The 23439-nt window shown below is 47.3% G+C and overlaps 1 protein-coding gene across 1 annotated transcript in view; it reads right to left on the reverse strand.

Annotated features, from left to right (window-relative positions):
* Nucleotides 1–607: 607 nt before the first annotated feature.
* Nucleotides 608–23439, reverse strand: part of grk6 (G protein-coupled receptor kinase 6) — a 208197-nt gene continuing 185365 nt past the window's right edge. The window contains exons 13-16 of the mRNA XM_078534833.1: nt 19370–19507; nt 13931–14068; nt 12352–12486; nt 608–788 (exon numbers count right to left, since the gene is read on the reverse strand). Of these exons, the coding sequence (XP_078390959.1) occupies nt 636–788; nt 12352–12486; nt 13931–14068; nt 19370–19507 (564 nt within the window). The 3' untranslated portion in view covers nt 608–635. The remainder of the gene's footprint in view (nt 789–12351; nt 12487–13930; nt 14069–19369; nt 19508–23439) is intronic.

Raw genomic sequence — 23439 nt, forward strand, 5'->3', positions numbered from 1 at the left:
AGTACTGACCCTCTGACAGTGTGGCGCTCCCTCAGTACTGACCCTCCGACCATGCGGCACTCCCTCAGTACTGACCCTCTGACAGTGTGGTGCTCCCTCAGTACTGACCCTCTGACAGTGCGGCGCTCCCTCAGTACTGATGCTCCGACAGTGCGGCACTCCCTCAGTACTGACCCTCTGACAGTGTGGTGCTCCGTCAGTACTGACCCTCTGACAGTGCGGCACTCCCTCAGTACTGACCCTCTGACAGTGTGGTGCTCCCTCAGTACTGACCCTCTGACAGTGCGGCGCTCCCTCAGTACTGATGCTCCGACAGTGCGGCGCTCCCTCAGTACTGACCCTCTGACAGTGCGGCGCTCCCTCAGTACTGACCCTCTGACAGTGCGGCGCTCCCTCAGTACTGACCCTCTGACAGTGCGGCACTCCCTCAGTACTGATGCTCCAACAGTGCGGCGCTCCCTCAGTACTGATGCTCCGACAGTGCGGCACTCCCTCAGTACTGACTCTATGAAATGGGACAGTTGTTCACTGACAGCTCATGGACACGGACGGGAGATGACAATTTCCTCCATGCAGATAACAAACGTGAACATTACACAATCTGTGATTAAAATATAAATCCCAATATTTATATATTAAATGTACAGATATGTGCAAAATTGTAAACAGTTGCAATCCTTTGGCTCAGTGGAGAACGATGCATGGATGGGTTTCCGGGGTGCGTCTGCGTCAGTACTTGGATGTTCCTCTTCCTCCTCCGCCTCCTCCTGCCAATTTCCAGAGCAGACCTGACAAAGAGCAAGGGCAGCTGGGAGCCAAGCAAAGCGAAGCCTTAGACAATGAGCCTGGTTAAACATCAACACAAAGACAGGCTGAGCACAGATAGACAACAGTCAGGTGATTGATGGACCAGTCAGCTCTGTGAGCCACACGACCGTGTTCGAATCTCATTCAATGGAAAATTTCACACTCACACAATGATCATCCTGAACATATTCCGTGAGTGGAGGGGGTACAGTTTACAAACCGTAATCTAACACAGACTTGTACATCTATCCCAGTGGAGTTCAACTTCCTTTGGCCAGGAATGGTTGGACTTGGAAACATGGAATAACCTGTTTCCTTCCAGATTAACCCAGAATAAAGAAGCCCCATCAATCACCCCCTCACTGACCATTTACCCTCTCATCAATCACCCCCTCATTGACCAGATACCTCCATCAATCACCCCCTCACTGACCATATACCCCCAATGACCTCCTCATTACCAGTAAATTTTAACACTGGGTACCTCACAACCTACTTCACATTTCCCTCTTGCTGGTTGCTAAGTGATCAGTGTTAATTCCTGACAATAGGATTCTGGCACGTTACAGCATTTCTTTTACAATAGGAAACACTACAGCTTAGTGATGGTGTACCAGTCGCTAGTCACAGCGCTTGGTTGCTGTGATAAGCAGTACAGCTTAGTGATGCTGTACCAGTCGCTAGTTAGAGCGCTTGGTTGCTGTGGTAAGCAGTACAGCTTAGTGATGGTGTACCAGTCACTAGTTACAGCACTTGGTTGTTGTGGTAAGCAGTACAGCTTAGTGATGATGTGCCACTCACTAGTTACAGGGTTAGTTACTGAGGTTGTTACAAACCTATTCTACGTACCAATCTTTTGCTGGTTATAGAAGTTTGCTAACAACCATGAACAGTGCAGTTTAGTAAAACTTGGACCCTCTCGTGTTCCAGTGGTTAGTTAAGGTGCGAAGCAGTGTAGATTAGTGAGATTGGACATGGAACAGTGACCGGGATTTAGGTACAGCCATTAGAAATGTAGGACAGTGAAGATGGACACCTCGCTGGTTAAGGAAGTTGGTTACTTGGTAACTAGGATTGTGGACAGGGCTTTATCCTGCCCTCCTCAGTTAATTTAAAGGGATGTTTAGAAACTTAAAGACAAAAGTTAAGGTGACAGGATGGTGCAGCGATGTGTGTGAAGACAAGCAGAGTGGGACAGGAAGGGACAGAGAGTTTACCTGTAATTGGGTGTCAGTGAATAAGGGGATAGCAGTGAAAAAATGAGATTAAAGATTCTTCATCTGAATGCATGAAGCATTGCAATAAGACAGATGAACGAGTGGCACAAAGAGAGGGAAATGATTTTCAATCTAATCACCATTACAGAGACCTGGAGCTGAGTAATAAGGTCTGTGCCGATGCTGGGTTCCACACCGAGACATTGGTAGCTTTCCAACTTCCTGGCCCGCCATTGGAGGATGCTCAATAATGCACTGGCTGTTACCAGCTCGCGGCAAGGGCAGGCTAGGCCTTCATCCCAGCCAATGTGTGCCGGAGTGCAGGATGTCCGCTCTCGGGGGCAGCAGGCTGTGACCCGGAACAAGGTCACAGTCAGCTCTTTACAGGGCCCCCTGGCACGTGACAGTGTCAGGTGACCCATCATAGACACACTGAAGAGCAGAAACTGTACAGTGAAGAAATCTGACTTTTGTAATCTATCCAGGTAAGTCTATTTTAAACAAAAACAGAAAATGCTAGATTCTGACAGCATCTGTGGAGATAGAAACAGAGGTAACGTTGAGTTTGTATGACGCTTCTTCAGAGCTACAGAGAAGTAGAAATGTGATGAAATTTGTACTGTTTAAGGGGGGTGGAGCAGGTGAAGCTGGATAGAAGGCCAGTGATAGGCAGAGGCTAAGGAAAGATTGACAAAGATGTCATGAACAAAAGGTCAAACGGGTGTTAATGGTGCTGGCTAAAGGAGGTGCTAGTGGTGGCATTAAGAGTAGAAAACAGGATGTGATAATGGCAGGACCAGGATATGTACTCTGGAAAGTGACAGACGGCCCTAGTGGGGGTGGGTAGGGGGAGGGGACAGGGGTGGGGGGGAAAAAGGCATCAAAATGGGATAAAGGGGGGGGATAAAAAGAGGGGGAGATAAAACAATTAATAAATGAATGAAAATAAGAATGAATAAAAATAAGTGGATAAAAATAAAAATGAATATTGAAGAAAGGGATAAAAAAGGGGTGTAGATAGAAGAGTGTTCATGGTCTGAAGTTGTTAAACTGAATGTTAAGTCCAGTGTAAGGTGCCTAATTGGAAGATGAGGTGCTGTACCATTTTAAAGTCTATTTTAATTTGCGCTTATGTTTACCAACCATCTAAACTTCATAGGTGGCAAATTATCATTAATCAGCAAGTCTACCACTTTCAGACATTGAGGGGTTTTACATGAATTAAATGTTTCCACACATAGATATCAGCACCATCAGAGCATGGGGAGAGGCTCTCCAAAAGGGGCAAAGCTGCTCCGAGGTTCAGTGGGGCTGGCCTTGGCAGCCTCCTCCGTGCAGCTGAGGGGTGACATGGAGATCTAATTTCGAGCGTTGGGAAGAGCAGGAAACCCTGGCTTACTGATGCTGCTTGGGAGGAGGTGGCCGAGGAGGTCAGCAGTGTGGACATTGTGAGGAGGACCTGCTCCCAGTGTTACAAGAGGTTCAATGACCTCATGAGGTCAGCAAGGGCGAGTATGGCATCAGGGTGAAAAATATTGGCCCGTGTGATCCAGGTCTCGTAAGCGAATGCAGTAGGTATTGGAGATTAGCTGCTCATCCAGAGTTGCAGGTTTCCACGAGCACACAGCTGTCCTAGGCCATGTCACTGCGCATTCCAAACAATGATCTAGTTCAATAGCAGCTGGTTTTCAGAATCACCCTCATGACGATGGAAGGGCAGTGGATGTTATCTACATGGATTTCAGTAAGGCCTTTGACAAAGTCCCTCATGGCAGACTGGTACAGAAGGTAAAGTCGCACGGGATCAAAGGTGAGCTGGCAAGATGGATACAGAATTGGCTTGGTCATAGAAGACAGAGGGTAGCAGTGGAAGGGTGCTTTTCTGAATGGAGAGCTGTGACTAGTGGAGTTCCGCAGGGATCAGTGCTGGGACCTTTGCTGTTTGTGGTATACATAAATGATTTGGAGGAAAATGTAACTGGGCTAATTAGTAAGTTTGCAGACGACACTAAGGTTGGAGGAGTTGCAGATAGTGAAGAGGATTGTCAAAGGATACAAAGGGATATAGATCGGTTGGAGACTTGGGCGGAGAAATGGCAGATGGAGTTTAATCCGGACAAATGCGAGGTAATGCATTTTGGAATGTCTAATATAGGCAGGAATTATACAGTAAATGGCAGAACCCTTAAGTGCATTGACGGACAGAGGGATCTGGGTGTACAGGTCCACAGGTCACTGAAAGTGGCAACGCAGGTGGATAAGGTAGTCAGGAAGGCATATGGCATGCTTGCCTTCATCGGCGGGGGTATTGAATATAAAAGCTGGGAAGTCATGCTGCAGCTGTATAGAACTTTGGTTAGGCCACACTTGGAATATTGCGTGCAATTCTGGTCGCCACATTACCAGAAGGATATGGAGGTGTTGGAGAGGGTGCAGAGGAGGTTTCCCAGGATGCTGCCTGGTCTGGAGGTTATTAGCTATGAGGAGAGGTTGGAGAAACTCGGATTGTTCTCACTAGAGCGACGGAGATTGAGGGGCAACTTGATAGAAGTTTACAAAATTATGAGTGGCATGGACAGAGTAGATAGTCAGAAGCTTTTTCCCAGGGTGGAAGAGTCAATTACTAGGGGACATCGATTTAAGGTGGGAGGAGAAAACTTTAGAGGAGATATGTGGGGCAAGTTTTTTACGCAGAGGGTAGTGAGTGTCTGGAATTCGCTGCCAGAGGAGGTGGTGGAAGCAGGTACGATAGTGGTGTTTAAGAGGCAGCTTGACAAATACATGGATAGGATGGGAATAGAGGGATAGGGACCCCGGAAGTGTAAAATGTTTTAGTTTGACAGGCAATATGATCGGCACAGGCTAGGAGGGCTGAAGGGCCTGTTCCTGTGCTGTACTTTTCCTTGTTCTTTGTTCACATTCCCATGGAGCTGCCAGAGAATGTGGGAGAGCAGGCCTCAGGCAGTTGGAGGTGTGTGTGGGTAAACCAGAGATTGATTCCATGTTGGATGATGCGCCTCTGGAACGGTCCATGAAGCGGCAGATCTTGGATGTCCAGTGAGAGATCTGGGAAGATTTGGCAGCTATAACAGAGGGGTTGCACGCTCTGGCCCTGAGCATGTGAAGGTGTCCATCCAGGCCATGACATGAAGATTGGAAATGTTGTCAACTGTGATGAGGATAGTCTTGAACTTCAAAAGGACATAGACACGTTGGTTGATTGGGCAGACAAGTGGCAGATGAAGTTCAATGCCGAGAAGTGTGAGGTGATTCGCTTTGGCAGGAAAGATATGGAGAGTCAGTATAAAATAAAGGGAGAAACTCTAAAGGAGGTGCAGGAACAGAGGGACCTCAGTGTATATGTGCATAGGTCATTGAAGATGACAGGGCGTGTTGAGAGAGCAGTTAATAAAGCATATAGTATCTTAGGCTTTATTAATAGGGGCATTGAGTACAAGAGTAAGGAGGTCATGTTGAACTTGTATAAGACACTAGTTAGGCCTCATCTGGAGTACTGCGTCCAGTTCTGGGTGCCATACTGGAGGAAGGATGTGAAGACACAAGAATGATTCCCGGTTGAAGAACTGTAGCTATGAGTATAATTGGAGAGGTTGGGACTGTTTTCCTTGGAGAAAAGAAGGCTGAAAGGAGACTTGATAGAGGTATTCGAGACCCTGAGAGGTATGGACAGGGTAAATAGTGAGAAACTGTTCCCACACAAGACAGCATCAAGACCTAGAGGGCACGGATTCAAAATAATGGGCAAAAGGAGTAAAGGTGATGCAAGGAAAATCTTTTTCACTCATAGAGTGGTTGGAGTCTGGAACAAACTTCCTGAAAGGGTGGAGGAGGCAGGTTCGATCGAGGGATTCAGAAGGGAATTGGATTTCTACCTGTAAAGAGAGAATGTGCAAGGTTACGGGGATAAGGCAGGGGAGTGGGACTAGGCGGAATGCTCTTTCAGAAAACCAGTGCAGACTCGTTGGGCTGAATGGCCTCCTCCTGCACTGTAAAGATTCTATGAACCTGTGAGTGCTGTGATCACCCATTCTTCAGAGCACCGAGCTTCCTACATGTCACCCGTCTGTCCTGGAGGGGCAAACCCAGCACGTTGCAGACGCAGTCATCGGGATGAGCCCCGGCCTGCACACCATTGCCCTAGCTCTGACTTCAGGGAAATGGGAGCTGGGCTGCCCATCAGGCTCCTGGAATCACTGGATGCCAGGGAGGACCAGCTGGTCTTAGTGGCAGGCGGTGAGCAGCAGCTGTCTCTCAAGGCACTTCTGATGGGGACAGCATCACCTCTGCTCATTGGCCATTGACACAGGCCTCGACCTTTGCCGTGGTAACCGAAGACTCACATGTGTCTGTGCCAGGATCTCCTGGTGTGGCTGGCTGCTCGAGGCCACAGATGCACAGAGGACTCCAGGGCCACCTCTCTCCAGTGCAGCCACAAGCGAGGGGGGAGCACGGCACCAGAGCACTCGTAAACATCTTCGTTCACATTCACATTAGTCACAAGTAGGGCACGTGGGTGGCATTTCTCTTTAATAATGTTGTTATGCCTTGAAGGCTTGTGAATAAACACAAAACTCACATTCCTTCACACTTATATTCTTATTGATAGCTGTGGCTGTGTGACTTATGCCTGAAGGTTGAGGGAGGAAATGGAAGGGTGACGGAGGGCTGGAGGAATCATGTAAACGTGTGGGCAGCTGGAGAAGGTTTGGATGTAAGGGCTTCAGGACTTGCTCATTGTAACTGCGAGATGGAGGGACAATATTTCATGTTCCCTGATGTAGCTTTGCCTAGAGGCTGTACAGGGACCTTTGGTGTATTAATGCGCCCCTGGTGTCACGGCCAAGGGCATTCGCAGCAGCCTCACCGAGGTCCCTCACTTCATCCTCACCATCGTCTTCAGAGGGTTGGTCTCCTTCTGGCCTGTCTTCATCCTCTAGGACATCTCCTCTTTGTATGGTAATGTTGTGGAGGATACAGCAGACCACAACAATGAGGGACACCCGTGCGGGGAAGTACTGCAATGCACCCCTGGAGTCGTCCAGGCATCGGTAGCGCATATTGGAGTCTGATGGTCCACTCAACAATGGCCCCGGTGCTGGCACATCTCTTGTACCTCCTCTCTGCGTCACATCTTGGTTCCCTCAGAGGCATCATGAGCAATCTCTTGAGGGGATGACCCTTATTACTTAGAAGCAAACACCTCTGGCCCAGTGAAAAGGTCTGGAATTTGACAGTTCCTGAGAATATGGGTGTCTTGGCTGTTACCCATATGTCTGGCACACTCTGGCATGTCTCGCCGATTGTGGTCATAGACAGCTGATTGAGTGGAATCGGTTTCTGTTAATGAACGTGCAGGGCTGTCCTACCGGATCCTCACTGGCTGCATGTGTGCAATCGAGGACTCCCTGCACCCGTGGGAAGCCAGCAATGGCAGCAAACCTGCAGGCTATCTCCTTCTGGATCTGGGGACCCTGTGTGAAGGCAATATAATTGCTGGCCCTCGGAACATTGTATCTGTGAACACCGTGATGCAGTGCTGTACAGCAGACTGTGTCCACAGGCTGCCTGAAAAGAGCCTGTGGCAAGAAAGCTCAGCACCACTGTCACCTTCAAGGTGACAGGCATCGAGTGGCCCCATGGCACTTTGACAAGCCCTCCCCTCCCCTGATGTAACTGTTGCCCTTGGCTTCTGCACAGAGTCTCACTCAATTGCAGGTAGCTGAATTTCTGCCTGTATCCCCTTGGTGCAGCATACTGTCTGTGCCTCTGGTAAGGGTTTCTAGCCTCCCCCTGACCACCTGGGTCTGGCGCTGCTCTGTTCCCTTCCCGAGGACCCACAGCATTCTGAGCCTCCCTGTGGTCCCTGAATCCTCTCACCTTACTCCTCCTCCTCTTCTCCTCACTGGAGGTTGTGTCTCCAACAGAGACCACAATCCCCATCTATCTCCGAGAGTATCCACCCCTCACTCCAGGGTTATGGACAGCAGACTATTCAATGAGCTATCAAAAGAGCTGTGGGAAGCAGCGACAGGAGAAATTATCATGGGGAATGAGGAAACGACAGAGGCATTGAACAAAGATTGGTCCAGATTTTCGCTGCCGGGTCAGGTACACAAAAAATGGGAGAGTTTCTGGTTGCAGAGATAGTGGATGTGCTGGCTATGACTTTCCAAAATTCCTTCGATTCAGGAACCATCCCATTAGATTGAAAGTTGGCAAATGTAAAATCACTTTTAAAGAAAGGAGGGAGAAAGAATGCAATGAACTATAGGTCAGTTAGCCTAACATCAGTTATTGGGAAAAATACTGGAATCTATTGTTAAGTAAGTGTTAAAATTATACTTATAAAAACATAGTATGATTAGAACAAGTCGGCATGGTTTTACAAAGGTAAACCCTATTTGACAAACTTATTAGAGTTTTTTGAAGATGTAACCAAAAGGGTAGATAAAGGGAAACTAGTAGTGTAATGTACTTGGATTTCCAAAAGGCATTTGATAAGGTGCCACACAAAAGGTTAATGGGAAATATAAGGGCTCATGGAGTGGGGGTGATATATTAGCTTGGAAAGGGGATTGGTTAGTGGACAGGAAGCAGAGAGTGGGCATATGTAGAGCATTTTCAAGTTGGCAGTCAGTGACTTGTGGAGCACCGCAAGGCTAAGTGCTGAGGCCTCAGCTATTTACAATTGATATTAATGACTTAGAATACGAACAAGGAGCAGGAGTAGGCCATTCAGCCCCTTGAGCCTGCTACACCACTTAATAAGATCATGGCTGATCTGATAATAACCTGAAATATGCATCCCACCTACACCAATAACCTTGCTTAACAAGAATCTATCCACCTCTGCCTTAAAAATATTCAAAGACTATGCTTCCACCGCTTTTTCAGGAAGAGAGTTCCAGAGACTCTCAACCCTCTGAGTGAAAAAATTTCACCTCATCTCTGTTTTAAGTGGGTGACCCCTTATTTTTAAACAGTGACCCCTAGTTCTAGATTCTCCCACAAGAGGAAACATCCTCCACATCCACCCTGTCAAGACTCCTCAGGATCTTATATGTTTCAATCAAATCACCGCTTACTCCTCTAAACTCCAGTGGATACAAGCCTCGTCTGTCCAACCTTTCCTCATAAGACAACCCACTTATTCCAGGTATTAGTCCAGTAAACCTTCTCTGAACTGCTTCTAACGCAATTACATTCTTCCTTAAATAAGGTGACCAATACTGTACACTATACTCCAAATGTGGGCTTGCCAATGCCCTGTACAACTGAAGCATAACCTCCCTACTTTTGCATTCAATTAGCTTTCCTGATTACTTGCTGTACTTACATTCTAGCCTTCTGTTATTCATGCACTAGGGCACCCAGATCCCTCTTGCATCTCAGAACCCTGAAATTTCTCACCATTTAAATAATATGCTTCCCTTTATTCTTCCTGCAAAATGAACTATTTCACATTTGCCCACATTAAATTCCAACTGCCAGGTCTTTGCCCACTCACTCAACGTATCTATATCTGTTTGTAGCTTCCTTATGTCCTCTTCACAACTTACTTTCCGACATATCTTTGTGTCATCAGCAAATTTGGCAACCATCCCTTCAATCTCTTCATCTGAGTCATTTATATAAATTGTAAACAGCTGGGGTCCCAGCACTAATCTCTGTGGCACACCACTCATTACATCTTGCCAACCTGAAAAAGGCCTATTTATGCCTACTCTCTGCTTCCTGTTAGCCAGCCAATCATCTATCCATGTCAATATGTTACCCCCATGCCATGAGTTTTTATTTTCCGCAATAACTTTTTATGCGGCACTTTATCAAATGCCTTCTGGAAATCTAAGTACAGTACATCCACCGGTTCCCCATTATCCACAGCACGTTACTTCCTCAAAGAACTCTAATAAGTTGGTTAAACATGATTTCCCTTTCACAAAGCCATGTTGACACTGCCTGATTGCTTTGATTTTTTTCTAAGTGCCCTGTTGTAACGTCTTTAATAATAGCTCCTAATGTTTTCCCTATGACAGATGTTAAGCTAACAGGCCTGTAGTTTCCTGCTTTCTGTCTCCTTCCCTTTTTGAATAATGGCATGTTGTCTTTTATTTAAGTACAAGAATAAAGAAGTCTTGCTGCAATTATACAGGGTGTTGGTGAGACCACATCTGGAATACTGTGCGCAGTTTGGTCTCCACATTTAAGAAAGGATAGACTTGCATTGAAAGAGGTGCAGGGAAGGTTCACTTGATTGATCCCTGCAATGAAGGGTTTGTCTTATGATGAGAGGCTGAGTAAAATGGGCTTATATTCTCTGGAAGATTGAGAGGTGACTTTCTTCACTTAAAGGGTTGTGAATGTTTGGAGTTCTCTACCCCAGAGGGTTGTGGATGCTCCGTCATTGAATATATTTAAGGCTGAGAGAGACAGGTTTTTGGTCTCTCCAGGAATTAAGGGATATGGGGAGTGGGCGGGAAAATGGAGTTGAAGCTGAAGATCAGCCATGACGGAATTGAATGGTGGAGTGGTGTGGTCTACTCCTGTCCCTATCTTTCCTGTTCTTCTGTAGCAGCACAGCTTAGTGATGGTGGAGCTCTTGCTAGTTACAGTGGCTGTTACAATGGTATGCTGTACTTTAGTGATCACTAGTCTCACTAGTTACAGTTGTTAGTTACATTGGTTAAAAGTGCAGGTTAATGACAGTGGACTTGTTGCTAGTTACAGTGGTTAGTCACAGTGGTTGATAAGCAGTGTAGGTTAATGGCAATGGACTTGTTGCTAGTTACAGTGGTTAGCCACAGCAGCAAGCAGTGTAGGTTAACAACAGTGGACTTGTGGTTAGTCACAGTGGTTAGTTACAGTGGTAAGCAATGTAGGTTAACTACAGTGGATTTGTTGCTAGTTACAGTGGTTAGTCACAGCAGTAAGCAGTGTAGGTTAACCACAGTGGACTTGTTGCTAGTTATAGTGGTTAGTCACAGCGGTAAGCAGTGTAGGTTAACCACAGTGGACTTGTTGCTAGTTATAGTGGTTAGTCACAGCGGTAAGCAGTGTAGGTTAACCACAGTGGACTTGTTGCTAGTTACAGTGGTTAGTCACAGCAGTAAGCAGTGTATGTTAACCACAGTGGGCCTGTTTCTAGTTAGAGCAGTAAGCAGGTGGAATGCTCGATCTCCTGAGGATTCACTTTGCTGCATTACTGAGGCAGTCTTGATTGCGGGATTATCCACTGGCCATCCCATAATGCCAGCTCATTTCTGCAGAAAGAGAAGGAGATGAGCTCAGGCATGAGGTGGAAGAGAGCAGAACAAGAGCTGGTGATTCAGCACACAGCCCTCAGTGTGCTCACATCCCAACTATTCCTTTACCTTTAACTCTTCTGAGGGATTAATGGACATTCCCAGGTTGCAGGGTATAACCCACGGGTGTGATCGGAAATAGTGGGAGCTACCAAAGTGACAGGGTGACGGCTGAGTGAGGGACAGAGGGGTGAGGGGGTGAGTGAGCAGAGGCAAAGGAGGGAAGGAAGAAAGAGGCAGGGGTGGAGCGGAACAAGAGAGGAGGGGTTGAGAAGGGGGGGGGGTGAAAAGGGAGGGGGAGGGGAGCGGGTGAGGGGGGAGCGGGTGGAGAGGGGGAAGGGGTGAGAGGGGGAAGGGGTGAGAGGGGGAAGGGGTGAGAGGGGAAGGGGTGAGAGGGGGAAGGGGTGAGAGGGGGCGGGGTGAGGGGGGCGGGGTGAGAGGGGGCGGGGTGAGAGGGGGCGGGGTGAGAGGGGGCGGGGTGAGAGGGGGCGGGGTGAGAGGGGGCGGGGTGAGAGGGGGCGGGGTGAGAGGGGGCGGGGTGAGAGGGGGCGGGGTGAGAGGGGGCGGGGTGAGAGGGGGCGGGGTGAGAGGGGGAGGGGTGAGAGGGGGAGGGGTGAGAGGGGGAGGGGTGAGAGGGGGAGGGGTGAGATGGGGGGGTGAGAGGGGGAGGGGTGAGAGGGGGGAGGGGTGAGAGGGGGGCGGTGAGAGGGGGAGGGGTGAGAGGGGGAGGCAGGAGGTGGAGAGAATATGGATGGCCTGGGTAATGTTGAGCTGTACGGTGAGAGTGAGAGTGGGGGGTGGGGGTGAGAGATTCTGGTTACTGGTTACTGATACTGGCTATTGTGTGAAATATTTCAGCAATGTGATGGTAACAGAGATAGAGGGCTGTCTGCTTCCCTGAATGTATTTCCTGTTGATGTGAACCGTTAACAGTGCCTGAGTGATGATCTGTGTAAAATCCCGATCCCTCACTCAGCATTCCCAGGCGGTGGAGGGACACTCACCTGTCGACTGAAGAGACGCTGCAGTAATCCCTTCCTGGGCGGGGGCTCAGGCTGCCCCCTCCAGTCCAGGTCAGGGGGAACCGAGCCCTCACTCCCAAAAACATTCAGTTCACTGAAACAATCCGTCTGAATCATCTGAAAACCAAACACATGGTCAGACACAGCAACAAAATAACATCAGCAGCAACTGAGGGTGGGGAGTGTGTGTAAAGCCCGTGGGGCTGAGGGTGGGGAGTGTGTGTAAAGTCCGTGGGGCTGAGGGTGGGGAGTGTGTGTAAAGTCCGTGGGGCTGAGGGTGGGGAGTGTGTGTAAAGTCCGTGGGGCTGAGGGTGGGGAGTGTGTGTAAAGTCCGTGGGGCTGAGGGTGGGGAGTGTGTGTAAAGTCCGTGGGGCTGAGGGTGGGGAGTGTGTGTAAAGTCCGTGGGGCTGAGGGTGGGGAGTGTGTGTAAAGCCCGTGGGGCTGAGGGTGGGGAGTGTGTGTAAAGTCCGTGGGGCTGAGGGTGGGGAGTGTGTGTAAAGCCCGTGGGTCTGAGGGTGGGGAGTGTGTGTAAAGCCCGTGGGGCTGAGGGTGGGGAGTGTGTGTAAAGCCCGTGGGGCTGAGGGTGGGGAGTGTGTGTAAAGCCTGTGGGTCTGAGGGTGGGGAGTTTGTGTAAAGCCTGTGGGGCTGAGGGTGGGGAGTGTGTGTAAAGCCTGTGGGTCTGAGGGTGGGGAGTGTGTGTAAAGCCTGTGGGTCTGAGGGTGGGGAGTGTGTGTAAAGCCCGTGGGTCTGAGGGTGGGGAGTGTGTGTAAAGCCCGTGGGTCTGAGGGTGGGGAGTGTGTGTAAAGCCCGTGGGTCTGAGGGTGGGGAGTGTGTGTAAAGCCTGTGGGGCTGAGGGTGGGGAGTGTGTGTAAAGCCTGTGGGTCTGAGGGTGGGGAGTGTGTGTAAAGCCTGTGGGTCTGAGGGTGGGGAGTGTGTGTAAAGCCTGTGGGTCTGAGGGTGGGGAGTGTGTGTAAAGCCCGTGGGGCTGAGGGTGGGGAGTGTGTGTAAAGCCTGTGGGTCTGAGGGTGGGGAGTGTGTGTAAAGCCTGTGGGTCTGAGGGTGGGGAGTGTGTGTAAAGCCTGTGGGTCTGAGGGTGGGGAGTGTGTGTAAAGCCCGTGGGTCTGAGGGTGGGGAGTGTGTGTAAAGCCCGTGGGTCTGAGGGTGGGGAGTGTGTGTAAAGCCCGTGGGGCTGAGGGTGGGGAGTGTGTGTAAAGCCTGTGGGTCTGAGGGTGGGGAGTGTGTGTAAAGCCTGTGGGTCTGAGGGTGGGGAGTGTGTGTAAAGCCCGTGGGTCTGATTTGCGGGGGAGGGGTGTAAAGCCTGTGGGACCGATTTGTTTGGGGGGCGGGGGGTGGGTGTGCTCTCTGTAATGTAAGGCAGTTCGTGCAGTGTGTTGAGCTCAGTGCGGACACTGGGCAGTGAAGCAGCTCCTGGATCCTGTGATGAGTTGTTACTGACCACCGCACTTTGACCTTTCCTGTGAAGGAGCCAGGCTGACTATACAGAGAGCTGATATGGACTGAATAGGCTGAATAGCCTCTTTCTGTTTTTAACTTCATTTACCTCATTTTGCCAGGGAATGGTGACAGACCCTGTGGCAAACCTGGTGTAGAAATCGTTGTCTGTGGGTTCTAGCTCCACTCCCCTCACTGTCGAGAATTGCTCAATGTCCAACACGTCCTTGCAGTAGATCGCTTGTGGCTGGAGAAAGAGAGTGAATGGCAGCCAGGTGAGGAGTAAGGAAATACAGGGGCAGAGTAATACTAGCTCAGAATAATCTAACGCTGTAGGGGTCCACGTACATAGATCAGTAAAATGCCACATGAAGACAGAAAATAATCATGCAGTTTAGTGAAATGCTATTGAAATGTAGGCCATTCTATCTCGAGGAATAGAACTCAAGGTGACTAGAAGCCATATTTCAGATATACAAAATCTGATGGGCTGTAGGCAGTTCTGGACATCACACTGTAGGAATATTAACCTTGCAATGAGTGTGATGTGTGTTTGCTAAAATGATATTTAAAGTATTAAATTACGAGAGATTAAAAAATACTAGAGTTGAATTCCTTGGCATATAGAAGGTTAAGGAAGAGATTTGATCAAAGTTTTGAAGATATTAAGGAGGACAGATAGAGTCGATGGAGAGAAACTGTTTCCTCTGGTCAGGGAGTTCAGGACAAGGGGACAGAGTCTAAAAACTAAAACTAGACCTTTCAGGAATGAAATTAGGAAACGCTTCTACACACAAAGTTTGGAACTCTCTTCCATAAGTGGCAATCGATGCTGGATAAATTGTTAATTTTAAACCTGGGATTGGTAGATTTTTGTTAACCAAAGGTATGAAGGGATACAGGGTAAAATGGGTACCATGGAGTTAGGTCACAGGCCAGCCATGAACCTAAATGACAGAACAGACTCAAGGGGCTGAGTGGTCCATTCCACGTGGACAGAGATAAAATGTTAATAAAAGATCAGTTACACTGATCCATTTAGGCTACAGAACACCGACTATTGGAAGGGAGATAGAAGAAGAAATATACAGGCAAATTTAAGGAGATAAGTAAACAAAATATAAGAAAACAATAACGGGGCATTTCAAATACTCCAAAATTAATTGGCCAGCGAGGTAGGTAACGGGGCTAAAGGAATGGAGTTTCTACAATGTGTACAGAACTCCTTTCTAACCCAGTATGTAAGAAGCCTAAGGAGGGAGGATTCATAATCAGATCTAGTAACGGGCAATGGAGCAGTGCAGATAAGAGCAGTCAAAGTAGTGGAACATCTAGGCAATAGTCACCATAATATAATATAATAATTGGGCAAAATTCCACCCCCCCCCCCCCCCCCCCCCCCACCAACGCGGGGGCAGGTGTGGGTGGGCGGCCCTCTGATCGGTGCCCCTGATCATGGGGGTGCCCCCATTTTTAGTGGGCGGGCCAATTAAACGAAGGAGCGCTCCAATTTCCCTGAGACTAAGTGCTGCCTCAGGGAGATCAGTTCCCAAAGTAAAAAAGTTACTGCAGTGAAAATTTCATTCACCATCCATGTCCCCTGGTGTGACAATGTTACATGAGTTGGGACATGGACATAACTTTAAGTAAAAGTGAATCTTAATTTTTAAATTCAGTCATGAAACCTCATCCCGCCCGCGGATGAAGTTTCATGCTTTTTCAGGTAGCTGCCAGCGCTCCCAACCTGCCCGCCAACCTTAAGGTTAGATGGGCAGGTCCACTAATTGCTTTAATTGCTTTTTGAATGGCCTCAATAGGCCGTTGACAGGTCGGCGGGTGCACAGCTGACTCGGCTGCGCCCCCGCCAACCTGAAAATGCGAATGACACGGGATGGTGTTGGGAGTTCCGCCAGAGGTCATTCCGCGTCATTTTACACGTCGACGAACTGGGGGGAAGTTTCTTGCCATTAGGATAAAAGTTGAGAAGGAGATATGCAGAGCAAAGAGCAGGTTAAAATATTGGAGAAGAGCTGAGTTTGATTGGCTAGGAATACAATTTAGGAAAATAAAATAGACAATATTGACAAACAACCCTTTAGGACAATGGGAAAGATTTCAAAGAGTGTTCATCAGAGTGCATGGAAAATAGATTCCAATGCACAAGAGCAAATAATTCATTCCTGCGACTCCATGGACAAATAAAGATATAAGGGAAAAATTGAGGATTAGGAAGGAGGTGTATACTATCTACAAAGACACAAAAAGGAGAGCATGAAAAGAGAGAATACAAAGAGATTAGGAGAGAAATCAAAAAAACAGTTAGGGAGGAAAATAGCAATTAGGATTTAATTATGAAGAAACATAAAACAAGATAGTAAAATATCCCACAGACAAACAAATACAATGAAGTAAGGCATGGGGACCACTTAAGGCATAACCTGGATAAAATCACAGGCAGCAAAATGCTTGAAATATTAAATCATTAATTTGCTTCAGTATTTACCAGGAAGACAGATCAGGCAAACATGACATCAGAAGTTGGGATTGAAAATGATAATCACATATAAAACACAAAGAGTTGAAATATTTAATAAACAAATTTAAAGAGGATAAAACCTCTTGAGGAGATAGATTGCATCATCTCATTTTAAAAGAATCTAGGGAAAAGGTAGCAAAGATATTATTACAAATTTTTAATAATTCATTTCAATAATTCAGAAGGCTGGTGGATAGCTAATATAATTCCTATATTTTAAAAAGGAGATCATTCATGTCCAGGAAGCTATAGAGCAGTCAGTTTAACATCAGTACTGGGAAATTGAATGGAATCCCAACTAAAGGAAAGAACAGGAAAATGTCTAGAAACCTAAAATATAATAATAAATAGTCGGCATGGATTTCAAAAGGGAAAATATTATTTAACCAACGTTACTGAATTTTATGAAGACGTAACAGAGTAGGCAACTGTAATTGCACTAGATGTATTTAATTGTCCAGAAGGCATCACATAATAATCCAACGAGTAAAGTCAGACATTGTGGAATTAGGGGACAAGTGGTAGAATGGATTGTGAACTGGCTTCAACGCAAAGCACAGAGTGAGAGTAAAGATTGTTATTCAGAGTCAGAGTAAATATTCCCACTGTGCTGCTCTCTCCTCATCACCCTGTATCAATCACAAACTAACCCCACTGCCCCACCCTCTCCTCAGAGATCTGCATCATTCCCAAACTAATCCCACTGTCCCACTTTCTCCCCAAATCCCTGTATCAATCCCAAACGAATCCCACTGCTCCATTCTCTCCCCATAGATGTGTATCAATCCCAAAATAACCCCACTGCCCCGCTCTCCCCCCATAACCATGTATCAATCCCAAACTAATCCCACTGTCCCACTATCTCCCCAAAGACCTGTATCAATCCCAAATTAATCCCACTGCACCGCTCTCTCCCCATGGACATGTATCAATACCAAATTAATCCCATTGCCCCACTCTTTCCCCATAGACCTGTACCAATTCCAAACTAATCTCACTGCCCCGCTCTCTTCCTTTAAACCTGAATCAATCCCAAACGAATCTCACTGCCCCGCTTCCCTCCCCATCGCCCTATATCAATCCCAAATGAATCCCACTGCCCCACTTTTTCCCCATATCCCTGTATCAATACTAAATTAATCCCACTGCCCCACTCTCTCCCCATAGGCCTGTGTCAAAACTAAATTAATCCCACTGTCCCGCTCTCTCCCCATTGCCCTGTATCAATCCCAAACCAATGCCACTGCCCCACTCTTACCCCATCACCCTGTATTAATCCCAAACTGATCCCACTGCCCCACTCTCTCCCCAGAGCCCTGTATCAATCCCACACTAATCCCACTGCCCCACCCTCTCCCCATATCCGTGTATCAATCCCAAACTAATCCCACTGACCCACTCTATCCCCGTAGCCCTGTATCAATCTCAAGCTAATTCCGCTCTCTTCTTCTACTTTAATTGTTCATCCAATTTTCCTTTAAAATATGCAACGTCTCTACCCCAACTCTCGGAAATCATTCTCTACTCCATCAACCTCTATTACTCTGTAACTCTATTACCCTCATTAAATTGACCTCTCCTTTCCTGATTTATTCTCTACCCAACCCAACTCTTAGTTACTGGGAAGTTTTATAGACCTCTATGTTTCCTGATCTTCTCTCCATAAGGTCAGAAATGGGGATGTTCGCTGATGATTGCATAATGTTCAGCATCATTCGCCACTCCTAATATACTGAAGCAGTCCATGTCCAAATGCAGCAAGACCTGGACAATATCCAGGCTTGGGCTGACAAGTGGCAAGTAACATTCGCGCCACACAAGTGTCAGGCAATGACCATCCCCAACAAGAGAGATACTAACCATCGCCTCTTGATGTTCAATGACAATACTATCGTTGAATCCCCCATTATCAACATCCTGGGGGTTACCATTGACTAGAAACTGAACTGGGCTAGCCATATAAATACTGTGGCTACAAGAGCAGGTCAGAGGCTCGGAATCCTGCGATGAGTAACTCATCTCCTGACTCCCCAAAGTCTGTCCACATCTACAAGGCACAAGTCAGGAGTGTGATGGAATACTCCCCACTTGCCTGGATGAGTGCAGCTTCCTCAACACTCAAGAATCTCAACACCATCCAGGACAAAGCAGTCCACTTGATTGGCACCACATCCACAAACATTCGTTCCCTCCACCACCGACGCACAGTAGCAGCAGTGTGTACCATCTACAAGATGCACTGCAGGAATTCACCAAGGCTCCTTAGACAGCACCTTCCAAACCCATGACCACTACCATCTAGAAGGATGAGGGCAGCAGATAGATGGGAACACCACCACCTGGAAGTTCCCCTCCAATTCACACACCATCCTGACTAGGAAATATATCTCCGTTCCTTCGCTGTTGCTGAGTCAAAATCTGGAACTCTCTTCCTAACGGCACTGTAGGTATACCTACACCACAGGGGCTGCAGCGGTTCAAGAAGGCAACTCACCACCACCTTCTCAAGGGCAACTAGGGATGGGCAATAATGCTGGCCCAGCCAGCGAAGCTCACATCTCATTTATGAACTTTAACTTTAAACAAAATGCCTCTTCCTCCAACTACCGTCATACTCTGACCTCACTCTCACCTCTGCCCACCTCTTCGCACCTTCCCAACATCGTCCTTTTTCTGCCCCCCAACTCCCCGCTATCTCCCCAACATTCCAACCCCTTTCCCATCCCCTCCCCAATGCCCCAACCACTCCCTAATGCCCCACCCTCTTCCTCAACCCCTCCCCAACACCCCACCCTCTTCCCCACTCTCCATCCTCTTCCCCAAAATCCCACCCTCTTCCCCAAATCCCTACCCTCACCCCTGCCTCATCCCCTCCTGCACCCACTCCTGCTCACCTATAATCTGCCCCACTTGCATTTTTCTCTCCAGCCTTACTGACTGCGACTGCCTACAGGTCGTTTACCTTCATTTACTTGTGGGTAAGGGAGGGAAGGTTGTAAATGAGGACCTTACATCAGGTACAAATGGAGATGGCACCATTCCTGCTTCCAGCCGTTTGAAGTTAATGTTCTGAAGCAGGGGGTGCTCTTTTATCTCGGACGATCCCCTCCCACAGCAGCCCAATCGTTCTTGCGGGTCTTTCCTCAGTAACTGTGGAAACAGTGAGTGTCATCAGCTGCCATCTTTACGCAGAAACACACTTACTCCTCCCCCACAGGCCCAGCCCCTCCCAACCCCTGCCCCACATGCCCACCCTCCCAACCCCTCCCCCCCAGACCCACCCTCCCAACCCCTCCCCTACAGACCCACCCTCCCAACCCCTCCCCTACAGACCCACCCTCCCAACCCCTCCCCCACAGACCCACCCTCCCAACCCCTCCCCCACAGACCCACCCTCCCCCACAGACCCATCCTCCCAACCCCTCCCCCACAGACCCATCCTCCCAACCCCTCCCCCACAGACCCATCCTCCCAACCCCTCTCCCACAGACCCATCCTCCCAACCCCTCCCCCACAGACCCACCCTCCCAACCCCTCCCCCTCAGACCCACCCTCCCAACCCCTCCCCCTCAGGCCCACCCTCCCAACCCCTTCCCCTCAGACCCACCCTCCGAACCCCTCCCCCTCAAGCCCATCCTCCAAATCCCTTCCCCTCATACCCACCCCCCACGCCCGCACCAACCTCTGTCCAGCCAAACCCACTCTCTCCAACTCCCCCCCACAAACCTATCCCATCCAGACCCACCCTCTCCAACAACCCCTCCCCACCCAAACCCACCCTCCTGCTCCAACCCCTCCCACCAACCCCAATGTGACTGATAAGTGGAAAATATCATTCATGTGACACAAATGCCAGGCAATGACCCACCCTCCCAACTATGACCTGCTTCTGTTCCCATTTTTTTTCTATGTTTGTAGAAGTTAAGCTAATCTTGCTCTTGTATTCTATGCTACTATTAATAAAGCCCAGTATACTGCATGCTTTATTAAATACAAAAATACATATTAGGAGCAGGAGTAGGCCATTCGGCCCCTCGAGCCTGCTCTGCCATTCAATAAGAGCATGGCTGATCTGACTGTAACTTCCAGCCTATTCTTGATAACCTTTCACCCCCTTGTTAATCAAGAATCTATCCAGCTCCGCCTTAAAAATATTCAAAGACTCTGCTTCCACCGCCTTTTGAGGAAGAGAGTTCCAGAGACTCAGGACACTCTGAGAGAAAAAATATGCTCCTCATCTCTGTCTTAAATGAGCGACCCCTTATTTTTAAACAGTGACCCCTAGTTCTAGATTCTCCCACAAGAGGAAACATCCTCTCCGCATTCACCCTGTCAAGACCCCTCAGGATCTTAAAGGTTTCAATCAAATTGCCTCTTACTCTTCTAAATTCCAATGGGTACAAACCTAACCTGTCCAACCTTTCCTCATAAGACAACCCACCCATTCCTGGCATTAGGCTGGTAAACCTTCTCTGAACTGCTTCCAACGCAGTTACGTCCTTTCTTCAATAAGGAGACCAATACTGTACACAGTACTCCAGATGTGGTGCCACCAATGCCCTGTACAACTGAAGCATAACCTCCCTACTTTTGTAATCAATTCCCCTCACAATTAATGATAACATTCTATTAGTTTTCCTAATTACCTGCTGTACCTGCATTATAACCTTTTGAGATTCATGCACTAGGACACCCAGGTCCCTCTGAAGCTCTTGAGCTCTGCAATCTCTCATGATTTAGACAATAAGCTTCCCTTTTATTCTTCCTGCCAAAATGGACATTTTCACATTTTCCGATATTATATTCCATTTGCCAGATATTTGCCCACTCAATTAACCAATCTATGCCCCTTCTTTATGTGCTCTTCACAACTTACTTCCCTACCTATCTTTGTGTCATCAGCAAATTTAGTAACCATATCACTGGTCCCTTCATCCAAGTACTTTATATAAATTGTGAATAGTTGAGGTCCCAGCACTGATCCTTGTGACACACCACTCGTTACATCTTGCCAACCTGAAAAATACATATTTATGGCTACTTACTGTTTCCTGTTAGCCAGCAATCTTCTATCCATGCCAATATGTTACCCCCTACACCATGAGCTTTTATTTTCTGCAATAATCTTTGATGTGGCACTTTATCAAGTTCTGGAAATGTAAGTACAGTGCATCCACCAGTTCCCCTTTATCCACAGCACATGTGACTCCTTCAAAGAACTCCGATAAATTGGTTAAACATGATTTCCTTTTTACAAAACCATGTTGACTCTGCCTGATTGCCTTGAATTTTTCTGAGTGCCCGGCTATAACATCTTTAATAATAGCTTCTAACATTTTCCCTATGACAGGATGTTAAGCTAACTGGCCTGTAGTTTCCTGCTTTCTGTTTCCCTCTATTTTGAATAAAGGAGTTACATTTGCTGTTTTCCAATCTAATGGAACCTTCCCCGAGTCTAGAGAATTTTGGAAAATTAAAATCAGTGCATCAACTAGTCACTTCTTTTAAGGCCCTAGAATGAAGTCCATCAGGTCCTGGGGACTTAACAGCTCGCAGCTCCAACAATTTGCTCAGTACCTCATCCCAGGTGATTGCAATTTCGCTGAGTTCCTCACTCCCTTCCATTTCCTGATTCACAGCTACTCCTGGGGTGTTACTCAAATCCTCTATAGTGAAAACCGATGCAAAACACCTGTTCAATTCACCTGCTATTTCCTTGTTTTCCATTATCAATTTCACAGACTCACTTTCTATAGGACCAATGCTCACTTTGTTAGCTCTTTTCTTATTTAAATATCTATAGAAACTCTTACTATCTGTCTTTATATTTCTAGCCAGCTTTCTCTCGTACTCTAATTTTTCCCTCCTCATTAATATTTTAGTCATTCTTTGCTGTTCCTTATATTCTGTCCAATCTTCTGACCTACCACCTGTCTTTGCATGATGATATGCTTTTTCTTTAAGTTTGATACTATCTCACACTGTATATTTTTATAAAATATATAGATGTCTCGTTTCTATTTTTAAAATTTTAGAAACTGAACAAAGATCCTTAAACTGGCTGAATCTACATCCCAGAGTGTTGAAAGATGTGGCTGCAGAGATGTGAATGTGTTGGCGGTCATCTTCCAAAACTCTATGTATTATGGAACGGTTCCTGCAGATTGGAAGGTAGCAAATGTAATCCCATTGTTTAAGAAAGGAGGGAGAGAGAAAACAAGGAATTACAGACCTATTAGCCTGACATTAGTTGTAGGGACAGTGCTAGAGTCTATTATAAAGGGTGTGATAACTGAACACTTAGAAAATAATGGTAGGATTAGGCAGAGTCAACATGGATTTATGAAAGGAAAATCATGTTTGACAAATCTGTTGGAGTTTTTCTGAGGATGTAACTAGCAGAATAGATAAAGGGGAAGCAGTGGATGTGGTGTATTTAGATTTTCAGAAAGCTTTCGATAAGGTCCCACACAAGAGATTAGTAAACAAAATTAGAGCACATGGGATTGTGGGTAATACACCGGATGAGAATTGGGACCCGAGTTATTCACAATATATATTAATGATTTAGATGAGGGAATTAAATGTAATATCTCCAAATTTGCAGATGACACAAAGCTGGGTGGGAGGGTGAGCTGTGAGGAGGATGCAGAGATGCTTCAGTGTGATTTGGAAAAGCTGAGTGAGTGGGAAAATGCATGGCAGATGCAGTATAATGTGGATAAATGTGAGATTATCCATTTTGGTAGCAAAAACAGGAAGGCAGATTATTATCTGAATGGATATAAATTGAGAGAGGGGAATGTACAATGAGACCTGGGTGTCCTTGTACACCAGTCGCTGAAGGTAAGCATGCGATAAAGAAGGCAAATGGTATGTTGGCCTTCATAGCCAGAGGATTCGAGTACAGGAACAGGGATGTCTTGCTGCAATTGTACAGGGCCTTGGTGAGACCACACCTGGAATCTTGTGTGCAGTTTTGGTCTCCTTATCTGAAGAAGGATGTTCTTGCTATAGAGGGAGTGCAGCAAAGGTTTACCCGACTGATTCCTGGGATGGCGGGACTGACATATAAGGAGAGA

The sequence above is a fragment of the Cetorhinus maximus genome, unplaced genomic scaffold, assembly GCF_964194155.1.
Source record: "Cetorhinus maximus unplaced genomic scaffold, sCetMax3.hap1.1 HAP1_SCAFFOLD_115, whole genome shotgun sequence".
NCBI classification, from domain to species: domain Eukaryota; kingdom Metazoa; phylum Chordata; class Chondrichthyes; order Lamniformes; family Cetorhinidae; genus Cetorhinus; species Cetorhinus maximus.